At 37.0% G+C, this 21280-nt stretch overlaps 1 protein-coding gene across 6 annotated transcripts; it reads left to right on the top strand.

The window, feature by feature from the left end:
- The first annotated feature begins 714 nt into the window (after positions 1-714).
- LOC112281349 (putative 3,4-dihydroxy-2-butanone kinase) lies at positions 715-10591 on the top strand. 6 transcript variants are annotated; one of them, XM_024517752.3, is made up of 22 exons: positions 715-915; positions 1428-1534; positions 1853-1938; positions 3247-3320; positions 3560-3623; positions 3985-4097; positions 4391-4438; positions 4778-4849; positions 5254-5346; positions 5589-5762; positions 6037-6120; positions 6522-6577; positions 6795-6925; positions 7198-7290; positions 7670-7731; positions 8478-8621; positions 8901-8944; positions 9111-9194; positions 9390-9460; positions 9846-9958; positions 10136-10231; positions 10334-10591. In XM_024517752.3, exons 3-22 carry the CDS (start codon positions 1902-1904, stop codon positions 10448-10450), a joined length of 1770 nt encoding a protein of 589 aa, XP_024373520.1. In that variant the 5' UTR covers positions 715-915; positions 1428-1534; positions 1853-1901; the 3' UTR covers positions 10451-10591. The 6 variants fall into 6 exon arrangements, with proteins under 6 accessions (XP_024373520.1, XP_024373518.1, XP_024373522.1 ...); XM_024517750.3 differs by having other exon boundaries at positions 1750-1938; XM_024517754.3 differs by having other exon boundaries at positions 1428-1684.
- Positions 10592-21280: the final 10689 nt, after the last annotated feature.

The raw sequence follows: 21280 nt of genomic DNA, 5'->3' as shown, positions 1-21280 counted from the left end.
TCAACATCATGTAAATCCCAACATGTAATAAAAATGCCCATTTCCACAACCATTCAATTCTGGTTTTTCTAACATTTGTATTAAAAAGAGAACTTTGAAATGGAGTGGCCACTGCATGATGTTCCACCCCCTCACAAAATCACTATGTTAATGAATGAAAAGGGAAATGAGAGCGGCGTCAAGTGAAAATAACACGACGAGGGCCACAGAGTAAGAAAGTATAGTTGTGCAGTGCTGCAAGGGAGGGGAACGGCGAGGGGGGCAACGTTCCCTCACTTTTTCTCTGGCTGTGGCTGTGGCTGGGCTGGCAACGATGAAATGAGGTCATTGGAATCCAGATCATGAATAATGGGACCAAGGGAACGTGCTAATCGGAGAATCACGTCCCCACCGTGGGGAGCGAGGGAACCAGGGAGCGAGCCTGGGAGCGAGCCAGGGAGCCACGCCCACATACCAGCAACACTCTCTTACTGCTGCTACTACACCACCAACAACGACATTGTTATCCATCCCTGGCCCCGGTGATAGGGGGGAGGGGTAGGGGCCTCACCGTGGCCCCACCCTAACTTGGCCCTCGCTCGACCCGACCCGACCCGACCCGAGCCAAGGGAGAGGCACCAGAGCGACGAACGAACAAAAGAACGAACGAAGACATGGAGCGTGAGGAGGGAGAAGAAGAAGAGGAGGAAGTGGAGGAGGAGTAGCAATAGCAGTGGCGAGTTGTGAGTTGTTGCAGGGATCCGAGCTCTCTCCATTCCTGGACTGGACTGATTGGAAGCAAGCAAGCGCACAGAGCTCTACACGGTCTTATTGGATTGCTGGCGAAGGAAAGGAAACGAAAGGCAAGGAAAGGCAAGGAAGGAAACGAAAGGCAAGGAAAGGCAAGGAAGGAAAGGAAAGGCAAGGAAAGGGAAGGTACTGGAGGTAGCAGTTCGGTGCCGATGGAGCTCGCTTAGATTGAGCGCTGTTTTCCACCGATTTTGAGTTTGGTTGTTGCAGTTGTGATTTTTAGAGTTGGCAGAGTTTGTTTGTTTGGAGTGAGTGAGTGAGCGAGCGAGTGAGTGAATGAGTGAGTGTTAGAGACTTTTTATTTTTATTTTTTATCCTGGTGTTCAAAGCGTCATGTGGCCTGTAAGGAGTCCGTATTCGCAGTGGACCTCTGGATTCACGTGTTTTTAGCTGGGAGATGTTCTGGAGTTTTCTGGTAGGTTCGGTGATTTGCTTGGTCGTTTGACGACGATCTCGTGTGATGGCGATTCCGAGTTCGGAACATGATATGGGAGCCGAGGATGCAGGATGGATATTGGAACTAGATGTTTAGGAACTAGGTTTTATACCACTCCGTTTTTTTTTCCTTCCCCTCTTCGGAATGCTGGCCAGCGCTTCCGTAACATTGATTTCCTGAAGCGTATCGTGATGATTTGCAGGACTCGAAGCATTTGAGAAATCCACGATTTGGAAGAGAGCAGGTCCTATAGTTTCGTTTTTTTATCGCGGTGCTGCTCTCGGAAGGTTTATGAGTGGGTCCAATTTGGTATGATGCCTACATTCCTTGGCATCGCTCATCTCAAACGTCATTACGGTTCTTGACTTTCTGGAGAGATGCTGTCTGTGTCTCTGTTATTGAGGCTGAGTTGAGCGGCGTATTCTACTCCAACTTTTTTCGCGTCGTGGTTGGAAAGAGGTTTATGTCTGCCATCACTGTGTACTTCAGGGTTGGCTAAACGATATTAGAAGTCGCTTGTGCAGGTCTGGAATTGGTATTTGTGTTCTTGGTTGACCGGCCACTTACAATACATGGAGACCTTCCTGTAACACGCAATCGACGTTTTTTTTATGCTGTGAAATAAAGAAGCCTGGAGTATCGATCGCGTTGCGTTTTGTTCACGTCAGCATAAGCAATGGCGAAAGGGAAAAAGCTCATCAACGATCCCAATGGTAAGAGTAGAAGAGAATCAAAGCTTGATAGCGATTGGAACTCTGTTTTGCGTGGTTGATTCTTCATACGGCGTGGGGTCGATTGTAAACCACAAAATTCGGACTTTGAGTTTCTTTCGTCGTTGTCGTGACGAGAATTTGTTCATTTGGATGACGACCAATCAGGTAGTCCTTAGCCTCAAAATGTTTCCAATCGCTCTTCTTCGTCACCAAACTCTTCAAACAGTTTTCCCAATCGCTTTGCAACTTTGCATGTTATGTCACTCTGCACTTAAAGCTTTTCTGCTTCCAATCCTTTGTTATCTGTCTTTCGCGTTTGTTCGAGCCATTGCCCTTCTCATGGTACCCTTATCACTACGCTTTAGAGACGCTCAAGCAGGGTGTGAGGATCCAAAACCTAGAGAGAACTTGATTACGTAGTATCTCTTCCAAGCGATAGCATGGTAATCAGACCCTTGGTGTTTGAAACATGGTGAACTGGTTGTACATCGGTTAAGGTTCAACGTGTACACACCTTCATTTGATAATGCATTTCTCTCAGTTGGTTTGGTCGCAGTTAGGATCTTCTCTTCTACGAGGTCCTTCCATGAAGTTTCTTCGAATTTCTGATATTCGATTAATATTGTTCGGAACGACTAGTTTTCAAAAACCCCGTCATCAGCTAAACTTAAACTGCTGTGAATAGATTGTCAGTGTTTACAATGTTGAGTTGATGTCCTCTTCTGAATGTGAATTTAGTCAAATTTGCAAGTTACAGGCTGATGTTTTTATTTAGTTGGAGACTGGCCGCAGCAGTCTGAGTATTGCCCCGCAGTTTCCTCGTAAGTGGCATTTGAGAGTTTTGTTTCAGTTCAGGAACTCTTTTGAAATCATTTTGGTGTTGTAAGATGTGAAGTTCGTCTTTTTAGTGATGCCAATCGAGGGGAGAGTCTGCGCTTGACTTTGACAGTCTCTTGATCGTCTCTCAAGTTTATGAAAACAATGAATGCCAAGTGTTGTTAGACTTTGGCCGGCAGGCGCTTTTTAAGCTACACTCGTTTATCAGTCAATGTACAGGTGATGTTGTATGTAAGGCATGTCCTGGTTTTTGCGGCACCGCACAACAACCCTAGTTGTTCGAGCTTCTCTGCTCATGAAGTTATTATGAAATTATGTTATCTTCAATTCACTCGATCTAGTCTTAGCTTTGATAAGTATGCGACACGTGAGAGGAACTTGCCTGATTGCAAGGTTAAGACTAATGACCAACTATCTTATTTTGATTTGTTTTCTTCTTTGCTTACCTTGTTTTTGGTTCGTACTGTACAGATGTTGTCAAAGAGTTGATCGAGGGAATGGTGGAGACATACCCACACCTCACGTACCTTGATGGCTTTCCTGAGGTGAAGGCCACTACAAAGAACCTGTATTGCAGTGATTATACTTCCTTCCATCTTCACATCCTAAAAACTTTTTGCGAAAATATATTCTAGTAGATCTATTGGTAATTTGTAATGTGGCAAGCCCTGGATATGCACCTGGATCTAGTCATGTCAAATTATCAATCGGGATGCTTGTGAATTGTTGCGTATGAAATGTTCTGTTACAAGTTTCTGACTCACGTATACCTGATAATATTTAGGTTAAAGTGGTGTTGAGGTCTGACATCAAACGTGGCAGTTACAATAAAGTTGCTGTTATATCAGGTGCACTTGGACTCTTGGATTGCTTCAGTTACTAGGAACTCACAATTAGCACTTTGCTTCTACAATGTCAGATGCCCTTAGAAGGTTTTAGTATATTATGTTTGTAATTGATGTCAAGTGCAACTTGATGTTGCCTTGTAATTAGATTGCTATGCTTGGCTTTTTTCTGTTTAACTGGAGATTGCCCTAAGCTTTACTAAGTGTATAATTGCCAATTGAATGCTATTACCTTAAGGCAAGTAAGCAGTTATCTAAGCATGACCGATGTTGTGGTTCCTAACACTCAAGTTCACCGAATTTCAATAGAGGTAATTATGTCATCAGAGCCTTCCTCTGCCAACGCTGACGTGTAAATGTACAGGTGGTGGAAGTGGCCATGAGCCAGCTCATGCTGGATACGTTGGTGAGGGTATGCTTACAGCTGCCATATGTGGGGATGTATTTTCTGCTCCTTCGGTTAATGCAATTTTAGCCGTAAGACGAGCTTTTCATCTTCCAATTTTGTATGGATTTTAGTTGGCCTGTAATTTGTACATCATACACCTGTGAAGTATTAAACTCTTCGCGCAGGACTCTTTCTTTTGCCGGGGTGGTTGTGTGTATGCTTCTTAATTCTCAATACTCCCTCGGTACTTGGTAACCAAGACTAGGATTAGGATTATACTTCAAGAATTTCTAAATTGCAGCTGAGGATTTTTTCTTTGATTGTTCGCATCGTTGTTCCGGAACAAACTTATGCTCTGCTGATAGCCCCTGTGATATTTCAGGGAATTCGCGCTGTTACTGGACCTCCCGGTTGTCTGCTTATTGTGAAGGTATCGGTTCTCTGATTTCCACGACCGAGGAATGTGTCATTTTTTATTTTTATTTTCTTTTACTTTTGTTTTCATTTTCCTGAAGTAGTAGAATAATTATCTTGTTCTTATTTTGTGAAAGTTGCACTACACGTGTGATTGACAGTGATGAGATCCTCGTGATGGCTATTTCACTTGGGTGGGATTGCGAATAGTGCCTATCTACATTCTGTTGATGTCACACTGGTTTTAATGATACGGTGTTTGGATTGGCGTAAACGTATAAGTACATGCATTATCGGCGCTTGCTGCACCATTATTGTGCAGTATTAATCGGAACGTGTGTTACTTGGGTGCCAGAATTATACGGGGGACCGCCTGAAATTTGGATCTGCTGCTGAACAAGCCAAGGCAGAGGGCTTCAAAGTTGAGGTATGTGTGTGAAAAGGTTACGATGTCGAATCTCTCACTTGGCAGTATCGACTTGGTTATCTTAGAGGACCACTACTTTTTGCTAGTTCATTAACGATAGAGTCAATGTTGCATTTGACTCCAGAAAATAAACCTGAAGACAGAAGTGGTGTCGTGTGTATTCGATTTGTATATGTTTTAATATACAGATTTTGCCTTGGTATGAGTTTGTTTTGTACAGCAGCCTATTGTGCAATTGCGACTTATATTCGATAGCTTTACTGTCTTCGCGTTTTTACTCTCTTCCTCGTTAGATGGTCCTTTCGATCGTTGGTTTCATCTTGGACAGACCTTACGCTATTTGGACAATTTTTTCAGTACCTAATAAAGTGTATCATGATGTATACTTGCTTTGGTTGATGCAGATGGTGATTGTAGGGGACGACTGTGCGCTTCCACCTCCGCCCCGAGGTCCAGTTGGCCGACGAGGATTAGCTGGGACTTTATTTGCTCACAAGGTTGAGAGTTTACTTGATGATATTAAGTTTTTGTTATGTTGGGTTTCTTTCCTAATTTTACTTCCATGTTTTTGGAAGTGGAGTTCAAAGTACCTCACCTGTGGTGCGCAATTTTACTAGTTATAAGATACGTTTGATGTTTTCGAGTTTGAGATTGTTTTCATTCTAGCATGGTTCTCGACTTGAACTGTGTAATTGTGGTGCGTCTGTATTTATTATTTTGTTTGCGAGGTGTTTGATAGGTTGCTGGAGCAGCAGCGGCTGAGGGGCGCCCTCTTGCTGAAGTTACAGCAGAAGCACGCCGGGTTGCAGGGATGGTAGGAACAATGGGGGTTGCTTTGACAGTATGTACAGTTCCTGGACAGAACACTTCTGATCGACTGGGACCTGGGAAGATGGAGCTGGGTTTAGGCATTGTAAGTTTACTGTTATTATTTTTATGTCGGTATAAACGTATACTAGTAGTTGTTAGGATCGTGCTTTGTTGTGATGAAGTTTTAGTTTAAAAAAATTGTCTCTCTTCCATCTTCTTAGAGTATTTATATGTCAGATAGCCATGTAAGAAGTCTGACGTGAGAATAAGTTTTTGAAAATTTTCTCTTCAATTTTCAGACTTTACTGTATTAATTGAACTAGTTAGTGGGTCGATGTTGAAGCTAATTATTTTAAAGGTCGTATTTACGTTTGCAGCATGGTGAACCAGGAGCTTTGGTAGCTGATTTGCAGCCTGTGGACGTCGTAGTGTCTCACATCCTGAATCAAATCCTAAACAAGGTATGCTCTTATCCCTCCCTTGTCTTTTAGGACAGGCCCAGTATTGATGATATGGAGGAGTTCGAAATTTTAGAGGTCCTCCAAGTTTTTGAATAAGCCGTAGGCCAGTTTCAAGCATATTAGTCGTCATCGTCATCGTCATGGTTGATTGTTCGTTTGTTTGTTCGTTTGTTTGTTGATTCAACAACCTTCTTGTATGTGTTGATCTTAAGTCGTGCTCTGTTCAAGGTTATCAGTACGATTATTTTGGTATTTGGTGTGTATGCATCAGAATCCCCGTCTCTGATTGTGTGGATAAGTTGTGTTCAAATGATCAAGTCTTATCAAGTCTGATGTTGTCAGTAAGATATATATCTGCTCTCCATGAATACTCATTACCTGTATTGGCTAACTATTTGCAGGATACGAAATACGTGCCTATTAAACGGGGCAGTCGAGTTGCGCTTATGGTGAACAGGTATATGGTTGGGTGCAGTACTTATTTTGAAGCCCATCTTTGTTTTTTCCTATGTGTTTGCGTTGCTTTATTACATTATGAAGGAATTTTGACTACTATATTTGGTGATGATGGCATTCCTCTATGGATCCCAGAATGTGGCTGATAGATGTGGAACATCACCACTTCTTCTGAATTCACTGGATGTTGGTAGTCTAAAATAAATTGTTGCTTTCAGTCTTGGAGCAACGCCAATGATGGAGTTGATGATTGCTGCTGGAAAAGCCGTTGCCCAACTGCAAATAGAGCATGGTTTAGCAGTAGAGCGTGTTTACACGGGCTCCTTTATGACATCCCTTGACATGGCAGGTAATTATTTCACTGAGTTTTTGAGTTAATCTCAAGGTGTTGTGGGATTGACGACTAGGGTCATTGTATCATAATATTTGTGTTCGCTCCAGACCCACGAACATAGTTTAAAGTTTTGTAGTTTCATAACACTGGCATAGAAGTTGGGTCCCGTATATTTGTTAAGCCTGCTTCAAAAGTCAAATTTCTTTCACCCTATTCTGTAAATAGTTTTTGGAATAGAATTCGGATATTTTTTTTCTCAGGGACATCTGGTTGTATATGGTCCACAGGGATGTCTCTATCTGTGCTGAAGGTGGACGACCCTATTCTCAAATCACTTGACTCTGCAACTCAGGCCCCGGCATGGCCTGTTGGAGTTGGTGGTACAGTACCGAAACCAACTGCTAACTTGTCAAGCTCATCCTCCTGGTCTCGTGAAATGTGGTCATGGGCGACTCGTAGTTATGATAAGTTTCTCCATAGTACAAAGTTATCCTGATGTAAGGAAGGGTTTTCGTTTTAGACCGTTAATGTAGAGTAAGTAACAATACTGTTCGCACAGATACATACAAACTACTATCAACTGGAGTTTCTCCCATATGTAAAATAGGGATCTCCTATATAAAATCTCAGATAACAAGTGTATAGTATATCCCTGTTAGCCTCTTCGTTTCCTGAGGATTTGAGGTTTCCATCAAAGACCTGACATAATACGAGTTTCAAGTGAAGCTTATCCTTTCCTCTTCTTGATGGTGTCTTCAGGACCCCGTCCTTCGACAACATTGCCCGTTGCCCTCCCACCTGCACCAGCAAACCTCAAACCGGTACTTAGCTCAAAGAACCTCTGATGTTTTAGACGCTTGTAGGAAAGTTGAGTTGTCCTTACTGAGTTTAGGTTTACAGAGACATCTGTGTAATTTTTTTTACATAAAGAGACTCGTTTAGAGAGTAGAATTCTTTCTTATTATTCTTAAGATTGAAAGAAACATTCTTTGTTTTTCGATTCTTATTTGGTTAGGTTTATTTTATTTTATTATTTTATTTTAAAGTCTTGACAACGAGCTAATTATGAACGAAACCATGCTGTTCTGTGTGATTCCTTAATTGGCGGATATTTTGATAATTGCCACAATATACCATAAGTCTCTAGAACCTTGATCGAACAGAGTATACTTTTCGAGTGGATGGACATTCAACTTGCATGTCCAATTCGAGTTCTTGTAGTATTTTCAATCTTCCTCATCCACTAAGCACCATGCGAGGGAAAGGACGGTACAAGGATGTCATAACTGCAGTGGTAGCTTTTCTGTCTCATATAGACCTAGAAATCATCGATACATAGTTTTGAAGTATCGTCGACATGTGGACAGAGAGGGAACTCGTCAATTAGATTGTGGATGTGTAGAAATATGTCGATCTATCTCCACTTTTAAACAGGTCACTCACGAGACCTTATAGATTTGTATGCTTTAGTTCGCTGCTACGTGAATCTGAGATGTGCACTTTATTATGAAGTAGCATTCAGTTGAGAAGGATATTACAACGTTGTCCACATGAGTGCCTTGAGCAGGTTGCAGTTCGCCCTCATGAATTGAGCTCTCAAGGTCAAAAATTGGATTCTGCAATCAGAGCTGGTGCCCAAGCAGTGCTAAAACTCAAGGATTCACTGAATGAATGGGATTTAGTGGCTGGAGATGGAGATTGTGGAACGACGGTGAAAACTGCATACTTTCACCGCATGAATTGGATATGTTTAGTCTGTCTCTTCTTCTACGTTTCGGCATTCAAAGATTTAATTCAAAGATGACCACTCAATCGTCTGTGCCATACATTTTTTTAGTCCGTTAGTTGTGGGTCTGTGTGCGTGAACAGGCAATGTAACATTATGTTATTGAGATCCGTAACTAATTTCATATCCTTGAAGCGTTGTATTCAGTGGAGCGTTCAGTGCCTTTGATTGACTAACTAGGAGTAGCTTTTTATCTATGTATAGATGGCCAAGGGAGCAAGGGCAGTTCTTGAAGACTTAGATAAGCAGTAAGTGGGGTTTGTTTTTTGCGTCATTATGTTGTGCCTTGTGTTCTATTCGTAAGCGTCATTTTTGGCTCTATTTCTAAACTCCGTGCAGATCTCATTTGTCGTTATTATCTTTTTCATTAACCAGTGCAACTCTTTGTTGGTAATGCTTTTGTTTTAATTTCAGGTATCCTCTAAACGATGCTGCCGCCACTGTTCATCAGATTGGCTGCTCGATTAGAAGAGTGACAGGTGGCACAAGTGGAATATTGTAAGCAGCGTATGCCTTTTGGTTTTCAAAGTGCAACGCATTCAGCCTCTGGTTGTTGAACAAACTTGTGATTAGCAATGGAGCAGAAAGTATCTGGAATGTTTTTTCTTGTATGGGTTTGATTTTATTAAGTTCTAGTTGTCCAAAATTATCTGTATGTCGTTGAATGGTTCTTAACTTATCTCTTGGATTCAGGTACGATATATTCACCAGAGCAGCATTCGTGATCCTGAAGGAGGGTGGGAGTTCAGTTACGGCTAAGACCTGTAAGTTTTGTGCTGGCATGCATTTGTGTCAGAGGCCGGCAGTGGTTGTGCTGGGTCTGGACCCTGATTGCATTGATTCTTCAAACGTTTCATCGTCTAGATCCACTTATTGCGCTGTGGTTGGTCAATTGGAGACTTCTTGATTTTGAACTGTGGCTGTGATGAATCTCGCAAATGTGTTTCAAAGTGAAACCAGCTAGTTTGCTATTGTCGACAAATTGAACAGATGCCATCTTTGATTCAACAATTTGGTTGCTGTGAGACTCACCTGACACGTATTGTGTTTCCTGTAAACCTGTCAAATGAATAGCGAGAAAGTCGCACGTCTTTAGTTTACACTGGTTTTCTCTAATTGCCATAGACGATTATTGAATCGATTTTGCAGGGTCTGCAGCCTTTGAAACAGCCGTTGCTGCGGTAAGCAAATATGGAGGAGCGTCAGCTGGTCATCGTACGTTATTGGATGCCTTAATACCTGCTTCAGTCACTCTGCAAGAGGTAAGTGATTCTGATAATCTAGTAACTGCTATTTATCTCAACGTATCAGGATTGCTCAGTAGTTGAAGCAGGATGCATCTGCTTCATTTGAAGACGATATCCAACTAGATACATCTCACGGATACGAATTTTGGGAACAGCAAGACTGATGGGAGTCGATCTCTGCGAATTGTGCAGAAATTGGCTGCTGGAGAGGATCCATTGAAGGCATTCAGCGACGCTGCAGATGCTGCGGAAGCAGGTGCAGCAGCTACAAAGACAATGATGGCACAGGTGATTTATAATCGCCCCTTCTTCTCGTCTTTGAAGCTACAGGAATTCCGACTTGCAAGTGTTCATGAAACATTCTCACTTAAATCTGTTTTTAAATTGCAGGCTGGCCGGTCTAGTTATGTACCTGAGCACATCCTTGCAACAGTTCCAGACCCTGGAGCGATGGCAGCCGCTCAGTGGCTGAAAGCAGCTGCGAAAGCTTTACTCCCCTCTCCATAGTACCACCACTTTTTGTCTTGGTCATAGAGGATGGTTGCTGTGTGGTTCCACCCTTTCTTTCATTGATGCTATAATTTTTTTGACTGGACGTTTATCCACGACCCAGCACCCTGAATGACCTTTCTTGGAGGATTCTTCAGCATCATAGTTGGAGAAATGTAGGTCACTCTAATGTCTGGTTTCGATCAGGCTTTCCCTGTCTTTGACAGGTGAGAATAACATTTATGGTAAAGGTCAAGCGAGGAGGTGGTTTAGGCTTTCGTTCTCTAACATTCTTGTTTCCCATGTTTCCCTTGCAAATATATGTTGTCGCTTCTGAGCTTCAAAAAACACTTTAGCACAGTTGAAGTCACTGTTGGGTCAGGTTTTCCTGAATCACTACAAATGCTTTTTGATACCGCCCAGAGATCGTCAGAGTTTTATGCAAAAATTAACCACATCAAGGAAAAAATCCGGGATAAAGAAAGGGGGTTAATCCAAGTATTCTTTGAGCTTTGTAGATTTATTAATGAACCTTACAGTTAACCGTAGAGATCATGATAGTGTTGGTGCAACCTGTGTGGCATTTCAATGGGATTTTGGTGTAGATTCTTTTGTTAAGAGTCTCCTTTTTGTTTCATTGTTGGCAGCTTGGTGGTACCAACGATGCTGGTCTTTGGTTTCTAGGTATATTATTCATTATTTGTCTCCTTAAAAATACAAACTACATCCATTACTTTCACAATCTCAACTCCTGTTATTATTTTACCCTCTCAACTCCTGTTATTATTTTACCCTCTCAACTCCTGTTATTATTTGTCTTACGAAGGTCTATGCTACACTTGCTTTCAGAAGCTTAAGAAATTTGTTTTGTAACACAATGACTTAGAAATATCTTCACCTAGTCCCACATTAATTTTGATACGTATACAGGATGTGGTTTAGGGTATAGGTTGAATCGCTCATTTGGGGATACTCGGTCGTCGAAACCTCCACAAACTAGACCTTACAGCATTTCTCGAATTGCGCAAATCATCTCGCTTGGCGGTCTACATCTTGGCCAACTTATGGCAGATTATCGCTTGAAGGTTTGAGCTGTCTGCAAAGAAAGAATATTTCCCACTATGGTTACTTGAGAGAAACGCTATGCCGACCTCATCGGGACCTAAACGGCGGTCTTTGGCCGCAGCCTTCGCTGCTATCTAGAATTCTTCGAAAGGTGACGGATTCAATACTGAATTTATTGCGACAGAGTTTGCTAGAGGTTTCAGGTTGAGAATCTCCCCTCCCTTCTGCCAAACTTGAGGCCCAGGCTATGCGTCAGAAATGGCATCATCCTCGTTCTTTCGGAGGCAGGTGATGGTTCATGTCTTGGGTCTCTACCGGCAGACTTGAAGTCTTCAGCCTATTGTTTGATTCAAGCCGGTCGACTAGAATATGATCTCTGCAAACTGAATGTTTACGCTCCTAAAAATCAGTGTGGGCGCAGAGACATTTGCATTGTCACTACCTGTTCCTTGCTCCGCCCTAGTGGGTGGATCATTTCCGGTGGGTTTTACATGGTGAATTCTTGCGTGGACAGAAGGCCAGTTCAAAGGCTAAGGCTTTTATAACAATATTTGTCTTAGTTAACACTAAAATGGGTTCGATCGGCAGCGTTGCATCTCGCTCCTCGTTGCGTAACGTCTTCGTCTAAATCAGTCTGCAAATTCTTGACATTACTTAAGCAAGCGGAGTGAGGTTGGTGGCCTGTGTCTGTACGGCGCTCGTGAAGTAATGTGAATTTACTCGTTCGCTCTGCCTGCCTGATTCAAGCACCTCCTTAAGTTTTTTTCTTTCAGTAGAGCTACGTAATCCTTACGTGGAAGCAGTTCCGGAGAAGATGGACCCACCGCTTACGGTTCTAGCATTTGTTATTGTTTATTTCCTTATTTGTCTTGCACCTAAACATCAACTCACATGACTGTGCTCTAGCGAGTCTCAGGTTTTAACTGTGCATTTCATTGCAGAGCACTGTAGGCTTCCAACTCCGTGAGCAAATCAGGTACCCACGTCAGAAAAACAGGTGAAACAATCAAGGATGACTGGCAAATGTAGTGGAGTTCCACTCCACAGCTTCTTCAATCTAATGCGACCCTTTCTCCTCCTTTCTCACCCCATACCAACCCAATGCAACAGAGGCTGTATATTTGTATATGTATATATATATATATATATATATATATAAGGACTGAAGAAGTCTTCCCTATACCAACATATATTTATATATTTAGAGAAAAGGACCAGAGAAATCTCACCCCATACCAACCCAGTACAACAGAGGTTGTATATTTGTGTGTGTGTATCTATATATATATATATATATAGATGTACTAGAGAAGGCAAGCTCCAAAGTACAGGAACATGGGTTGTGGAAATGGCAGCAAATGGCAGCAAAGTGCCACAACACCTTTTGGCTTCCAGTGTAGGATTTCAGAGGTTGTTAGGAAATGGCAGAGGGGCCCTCCCTTGGTCTCATAACTTTGCTTCGCACCAGGTGGTTGCAGAATAATAACAACAACAAGCATTTGGTAGTTTTTGTATAGAGGGCAAATTATTTATCATATATTTGTGTGTGTGGGTGGCCTGGACTTGGGCAGAATAGACCAAGTGGCAAAACATCCTTTGTGTTGATTTTTTTTTGACTTTGTTCAGGATGGGAAATAATTGGGAGGCATCCATTGAAAAAGAATCAACAATGGCTAAAATATTGTCCAAGTCCCTGTTTAGTGGCACTCTTGGAAGGAGTTTAGTGAACAACATAAATGGAAGGGTGAAAGTGGAAAGCAAGAGGGCAGTGTTTACAATATCCTTATTTTCATTTTCTGGAATCTTCTAGGTTTTGGCGCTGATTGAGGTGTGTGTGTGTTATTGCTGCTGATTCTGCCTGCAAACAGGCCTCTCTTGGTTACTCAGTTGTACAACTCCCCAATACAAAAATGCATCTCCTGGATTAGGTCTCCACCTACACCCTCTCAGCAAAAGGCAACAGATATGCTCATTGCAATTCTTTACAAAAATGTGTGAGTATGTGAGTTTTGGGATTCATTTGGGAAGAGACAATGGGGGCAGAGAACATGTCAGAAAACCTTGAACTCAATCAACCTAACCTTTTAGTTTGTTGCAGTGGCATTAGAACTGTGTATAGAGCCTGTTGCTGCTGCTGTTACAAGGGGAAATGAATAAACTAGGATGCTGATCTCACATGACCCAAGGAGGGCCTTCAGAAACTGAATCTGAGCTTGTCCATGTGCAAATGGCTCTCCAAATAATGACTAAAGGGGAAGGGGCACACATCCCAGCAGCCAACAGTAGCAGCAATAACAAGGCAGAGCATCCACAGACACACACAGACACACAGACAGTTACACAGGCAGAGTCTTCCTCCCTCTCTGGCTGCAATGGTGCCTGCTACTGGCCTCCTCAAAATTAGTTAATGAATGACATGGGACACGATGATGCTCCGGAGAGGTCTGCCGCATAGAGGGAGAAGAGTTGAGAGTAGTTGCAGTGCATGCATCCATGTTTATAGGAAAGCTACTGTTCAATCACAAGTAGAGAGAAGGGCAAATAGAGCCCAATTCAACCCTTACTGTCTTTATGTTTACCGTCGCCAAAGGATCACTGTGGTGGAATAGTGGTGTGCTTAGGATTTGTACTCAAGTAAAGGTGGGTTGATCCCACAATTGTCGCGTTGCGAGGACATGCAATTAGTATTTGAGATGACGACATATTCAGAGGTACTCAAGGCCAAGCTGGCCCATGTACCACTGGCCCCAATTGTTTCAAAGGAAGGTCGGATGGTGGAGAATGCTAGGAGGACAGATAGGATGGAGCTGGAGTTGATTGCCTCCACAACAAACTTGGATAAGTTTGCTGCCATCAACTTAAGTTGTACAATATGATGTGAGAAGTTACTTGAAGGATTAGTTGGGAATTGTACTAGCCTTTTGTCGAATACACAAGTGGTAGAGGTCTGACTAGATGAAGAAAAAATAAAAAAAGAGATGGAATTTCTACAAAAATACGTAATCATAGCATACTTCATGAGAAGCAAATTCCTGAAAAAAGATCCTACAAGCTTGATTAAGGTGCCTAAAAATCGAGATATATAAGGAACTACATCTTGGAGGTGACTTTGATTATGGCTTCTTTCAGGTGGTATGCTCAGATGAAGTAGATTTTCAAAAAGTCTTGATGCATACTTTGCACCTTTCACAATGGAGGACTTGTATGATCTAGCTATGGTTGGTGGAATTTAATTCAAGTTGCCAAGTTGGCATGAAAATGCTAATATGGGTTATTTTAAAAGCACTACCTGATGAATTTGCGAGTAGGATACGTAACATAGCTTAGAGCCTCTAGTCAATGTTTGGGAGGAATTTAAGCAACAAAAAATAGGTAGATCACACATTTTGTGTTGCATTGATCAATGGAAGCATATACACCTTCATCATAGGAGCTCTCAACTCGATGACAAGAACCATGATTCATATTCAGGTGGATTATAACAATCTATCATTTAGATATAGTTTTTGTTTATCTACTTTGCACTTGATAAGGGAATATCTCTCATTATTTAGTCATTGTCGACTTAATCATGTTGTTGAGGAAATACAAGTAAAGTCCAAAGTCAATCAAATCACCTTGTAAGGGGATATAAACCTAATATGGAATGAAAACTTAGTGGCCTCAATGGCCTCAATGTTTCTTTCTTCTTCGCTCAAACAAAAGGTAATAATATCATTGTGACAAATACCAATAACATAATGAGTGGCTAATTCCAACAAATCAAAAAGGTGTAGAGATTCAAACATTCATAAAAAAACCACACTAAGAATGATAGAGTAAACATTGTAAATCCACATCAACAAAGTCTCAATTGGATCACTTGGCTTTATTAGAAATAACATTGTAGACAAGAATCTTTACCCAATACAACTAAATTTTTTAGTATCAATGAATTAAATGAAGTCCATAATGATTTGATAAGTCATTTATAAATAAGGTATTCAACTTCAAAGTAAATCTAGAGAAGCATGTGAGAGGAACTTGTCAATTGGTTTTGGCACCTCTATAAGGACCAAGAAAAGGACAAATTGGAATAGAGATCATAGATAACATGCTTAAGAGTGTTTTAGTGCCATTAAAGATTGCCAAAAAGAGTATTAGCCACAAAATAATATTAATTGATTATACAAGTATAGAAGCAAATAGAGATCTTGATTTTGATTATCATGTCATCTTGATTCAAATGGAATGAATGGATGGAAACATTGGTTTGGAAGAGGTGGAAGTAGAGCATGTGGCTATAAGTATGATATAGGACATAATAGGTAGTTGGCTAATCAAAATAATGAGGCTCTAGCCTAACTAATTGGATAGAACTAATTTGTTACATTCGGCCTTTTTGGAAAGAAAAAGAGAAAATGTCATATGCATGGCTAATACTTCTTATATAGTCCATTAAAGAAGGAGCAAGGTATGCTCAAAGGGAAGCTTTTAGTTCTTTTGGGCTTCTACAAAAACAATTCAAAAAATAAATAGAAGAAAATAAAAAATTACAATTTACTTAACTCCATTATTTAATAATTAGTTTTAAGATAAAAAATTGGCTATTGATATTGATATTGATTGTCCAAAAAGTTTGTAATAAGGAGAAACTAAAAGTTGATCTCCTTAAAATGGAGTTGAGTCTTTATTCTCTCCTTCACAAAGAAAAGAAGAATATATATTTCAAGAGACCATGAAAGCCAATTCACAAGGTTTAAATCTACCTACAAATTAAATCATATAATTAGTAATTCTAATGTAAAATATACAAGGTCTAAATGACCTAATCATAGTAAAAATTATACATCATTACTTTTGATAACTTTGGCATATGATTGATATTTTTTGTATTCAAGAATATAAACTTTATCGAGATAAGTTGTTTAAACTAAAGATTAGTTTGTGCTTGAGAGCTAGATTCTTTAGACAAGAAATCAATGTGGCTTACAATCACCTTGCAAACAAGGCCAGTATCATAGTACGTGAAGTCTTCCTTGAAAATGAACCAATCACTTGGCTATAGAAGGTAGAAGAAAAATTGAAATAACAAGATCTTAACAACTCTAATAGAATCTTAAATAAACTCTAATTAAATCTTAATAATGCTAATCAAGCTTTAATCAAATTTAAAAAAAATCTTAAAGAAATTACAAAAAAAATATAAAAAAATTCTAAAGAAATATTAGAGAAATCTCAAATAAATTTTAAATAAAGCTTAATCAAGTTCTATTTTAATTCTAATTAAAATAATAATGGAACTTGATTAAATCTTAAATCAAATCCTAAAAAAATCCTAAATCCTAAATCAAATCTTAGACAAACTCTAAATTCTTAATCAAACCCTAAATGAATCCTAAATTCTAAAAACAATTCTAGATAAATCTTAGAAAAATCCTAAATTCCAAATCAAATCTTAGACAAATCCTAAATCCTAAATCAAACCCTAATCAAAATCTAACCAATTCAAATCAACCCTAAGGTAGATTAGGACTGCAACATCTATTGATTATATTATTGATATTGCTTAAAAATTTATATATTTTGATAAATCTAAATGTTGAACTTTTAGTGCCAATATCTTCCATTTGAATTGTTGATTTTTTTAAAAAAATTTAATTAAACTATTTAAAATTAAATCTAGCCTCAATACATAAAAAATTCACTTCAATCCAATTAACAAATTGCTAAAGATCTTAAGAATACTCACTAATCTTCAAATTCCAAATTTTGAGACTTCAACCCACAAAAACTTTTACACACTTTGATCTAATTATTTGATTGATCTTAAACTCAAAACACACTAAGCACAATTATTTCCATCAATCTACAATATTTTACTTATAAATCTACTACAACACTTCCAAAATTATCCAAAATGTTGATCCTATTTTATTTTACAAAAACCTAAGTCATCCAAATCAAGCTTAATTTTGTAAAGCTCTTATAAAGTCATTACAAATTCAAATCACCCAAAACTAATGCTTATAGAAATCTTATCAATTCTACTCTTAAATTCCACTCTTTGATTTTCCAAAGAATCCTAGAATCACCATAAGTACACAATTTTGTGCTTCAAGGTCTGATTTTGATCTAGGTTGACAACCGGTCCTCTTTGGATATCAATTCTTGGCTTCTTGAGGTAATTTTGGCTAAAATCTACTCTTAACTCTTTCCTACATATGCTTATATCATTTTATTTTCCAATCTACTTTGTTTTGTCTTATTTATGGCCCTACTAAGTAAATAGAAGCCTATTTCATAAAAAGGCAGCAATAAAATCTTTTAGTTGTACTATCTTTTTGATTATTATCTATTTTCTAAGATATTTGCTATAATATTTTAAAATAAGATCTTTTATAATTTAATATTTTCTTTTCTCTTTCATTCAATAGCCGTATTACATCACAAAACTGGTGCAAAAAATAAGAGAGAAGGGAGGACAGAGGTAGGCATATAGATCTCCTTCCACATAACATACATAATAAAATTTGCAGATTACTTGAGCTTGAGAAGGATGCATTGGATCTGATTTAGAGGATTGCTAGGGGAGGTCATCTTGGTTCTTAATTTGTATGCTTCTTACATTTCATGAGAGTAGAATGTTCTATAAGAAGAATTGTTAGAATTATTGCTTAGTAAATGCAGGTTGATACTAATTGGAGATTGAATCTATATCAAAAAAAGTGACAAATCCAATATTTAGAGTGAAATACTCTCGATATTATATAACATGAATTTTAGCTTGAGAATGCATCAAGCACCTAATTGTAGGAGGTAAATAGAGAAATACAATAATAAGATTTTAACAAGTCTATTAGAATCTTGAATAAATTATAACTAAATCTTAAAAAATTTAATCAAATTTTAACTAATTAAAAAGAAGTATGAAAGAAATTATTAAAAAAACATGAAGAAGTCAAAAATTATTTTTTTTAAAAAATAATATATTTTTTTAAAGAAATATTAAAATAAAAAATTTAAATAAATATTAAATAAAAAAACTTTAAAATAATAAAAAACCTTAAAAATACTAAAAATAAAAATCTCAAGTAGATCTTAAGTAAATCCTAATCATACCTCAATGTTGCTTTAAAAAAATCTTAATAAAATCCTAACAAAATCCTAAATAAATTCTAACTAAATTCTAACTAAATCCTAATAAAAATTTGACTTAAATCCTAATGAAATCCTGAAAATTCTAATCAAAATATAAACCAATTATACCAAATTCTAATAAAATCTTCAACTAATTATAACTTAATCTTAATTAATTTTTAAACCAAATCCTAATTAAACTCTAACCAAAGTTCTAATTAAATTATGAATGTAGGTAGATTTGATATTATAATAAATGTAGGTAGATTCAATAAATATTAAAATCATAAAAAATCTTAATCAAATCCTAAACCATTTTCAACCAAATTTTAATCAAACCTTAAACAAATTCTTAAATAAATTCTAAAAAAATCCAAGTAAGCCATAAGTGAATTCTAATCAATTCTTATAGTTGTTTTAAAATCTCAATAAATATTAATTAAAATTTCTAACTTATTATAAATTTATCCATATTTTAATTCACAAGAAATTAATAACTATAAAATATTTGAAATAAATCAAACACAACAGTTGAAAGAAAATGCTCTTAAACTTCTTCAATGTCATTTTTCTTCTTTCATGGATATATATATAAATATATATATATATATATATATATATATATATATATAAAGTATTAGATAGAAGATAAATTTAGGTAGATTTAATATTATCTTTTGATAAAGTTTTTTTTAGAAGCTTTATAAATACATATTTGACTTTACACATGTTTGTAATTAGTTGGTAGGTTAGAAACTTGGCCAATAAGTTAATCACATATCACACATGTTTGTAGCTTGTGGTATAAACTAATGATGTGGCACACACATAAAAAACTTAACTTACAAGTTAAGATATATGTCTTATAAATTAGACATATGTTAGAGGTCCTATAGAATATTTTTACATAGCTTGTAGTTAGATAGTATATATGAAGGTAAGAATGAAGCCTTTTTCATTCTTATCAATGCTTTTTTAGTCCTTAATTTTATTTCAAGAATTTCTAGTATTTTTATTTTTGGTAATAACTATTCTAATTTAATAATATACCATCTTTAAATAATTTTTTAATCTTTTTGAGTGATAGAAGAATGTATTGAACTTTTAGTCCTTTAAAATTTATATCTTTGATAATTTGACAAGAATACTAATTCATTTTTTTTTTTTTTTTTTTTTTTTTTTTTTAGAATTGAATGAATTACTCCACTTCTATTATTATATTTTGAAGGTTATAGACTATCCATCTTTAAACTAATAGTTTAGTTTTGAACACCAATTATTTTTATAAAGAGAGTAGACTATTCTTTCTTGTAGAAATTTTTATTTAGTATTAGAAGTTATAAATTATCTTCCTTTAATTTAGCTTATGAGTTTATTTAAATTATCTATAGAAGAAAAAAAATACGGATGCCAGTCTTAGCAAAAATAAGAATAGATTTATAACTATTGCAGATCTTTACAAACCTATTAATACTCTTATGATTGAAATTTCACATATTTATAATATAAATCATAGATTTATTATTTCTAAGTCTATAGAAGAAGTCAACAATAAGATATAGACTTTATACCAAAAAGTTATATAATTGAAAGAAGCAAATAGATCAAGTTTATCAATTGAATGTGAAAAGCTTTGATTCTATAAGTATGGAGTCAATGACAAGTATGCCAAAGAAGTTTGACAAAACAAGATCAAAGTTTTAAAGACTTCTACAACAAATAAAGTTCTATCTAAGGTTGCATCTTTCTCAATACTTTGATAGATTTACTCAAATTGGATTCATAGGTGTACTTTTATTGAAAAAGAATTCATGGCTCTTTTATAATCTAAATTCATTTTTAAAAGTATTTATAACCATAATTAGAAAAAATGATTGAAAAAAGATATTAGAGACCAAACTCATATTTTTTACAATAAGGATCATGTTTAGTCACTATATATACTACAAAATTCTAAAATGTTACTTGTAATATGGATTTGAATGACAAAGCTCTTATCAATTAATTATGTAATAGATTAAAAGATAATATCAAAGATTTATTATTGACAGTGCAAAGAGCAAACTCATTAAAATAATTTATTGCTTAAGCTATTGCATGCAATAATCAACTCATTGAAATAATTTATTGCTCAACCTATTGCATACAAAAATTGACTTATTGAAATATATTGTCATGATATAAAATAATTAATAGGTGAAAAAAATAAAAAAATAATTATATTATAAAAGATCTTATTTCAAATATTATAAAAAATTATCTTAGAAAATAGACAATAGTCCAAAATAAAATAAAATAAAAGGTGTAAATGCCTTTTTACAAAGTAGGCTTCTACTTACTTTCTAAAGCCATAAATAAGGCAAAACAAGGTAGATTAGAAAAATAAAAGATATGAGCATATGTAAGAAGAATTAAGAAATTGATTTTAACAAAAATTAACTCAAAAAGGTAAAATTTGATATCCAAAGAGAACTAGTTATCAACTTGGGTCGAAATCAGATCTTGAGGTACAAAACTAGGTACCTATGGCAACTTTAGGGTTCTTTTGTAGTTTAGAAAGTGGAATTTGAGAGCAGACTTGATAGGATTTCTTTGGATAATAATTTTTAGTGATTTGAGTGTGTGATGACTTTATAAGAACTTTGTAAAGTCATTGTTGTTTTG

The sequence above is a fragment of the Physcomitrium patens genome, chromosome 4 (genome assembly GCF_059467195.1).
Source record: "Physcomitrium patens ecotype Gransden chromosome 4, ASM5946719v1, whole genome shotgun sequence".
Taxonomy (NCBI): domain Eukaryota; kingdom Viridiplantae; phylum Streptophyta; class Bryopsida; order Funariales; family Funariaceae; genus Physcomitrium; species Physcomitrium patens.
Note: the sequence above shows the minus strand (reverse complement) of the source record. Positions and strands in the feature narration are given on the sequence as shown.

Excerpts from the sequence above, each read along its gene's own strand:
- LOC112281349 (XM_024517752.3), top strand. The coding sequence starts at position 1,902 with ATGGCGAAAGGGAAAAAGCTCATCAACGATCCCAATG. Across the intron at positions 3,321-3,559 it reads ACCTTGATGGCTTTCCTGAG|GTTAAAGTGGTGTTGAGGTC; the intron begins GTGAAGGCCACT and ends GATAATATTTAG. Across the intron at positions 4,098-4,390 it reads CGGTTAATGCAATTTTAGCC|GGAATTCGCGCTGTTACTGG; the intron begins GTAAGACGAGCT and ends GTGATATTTCAG.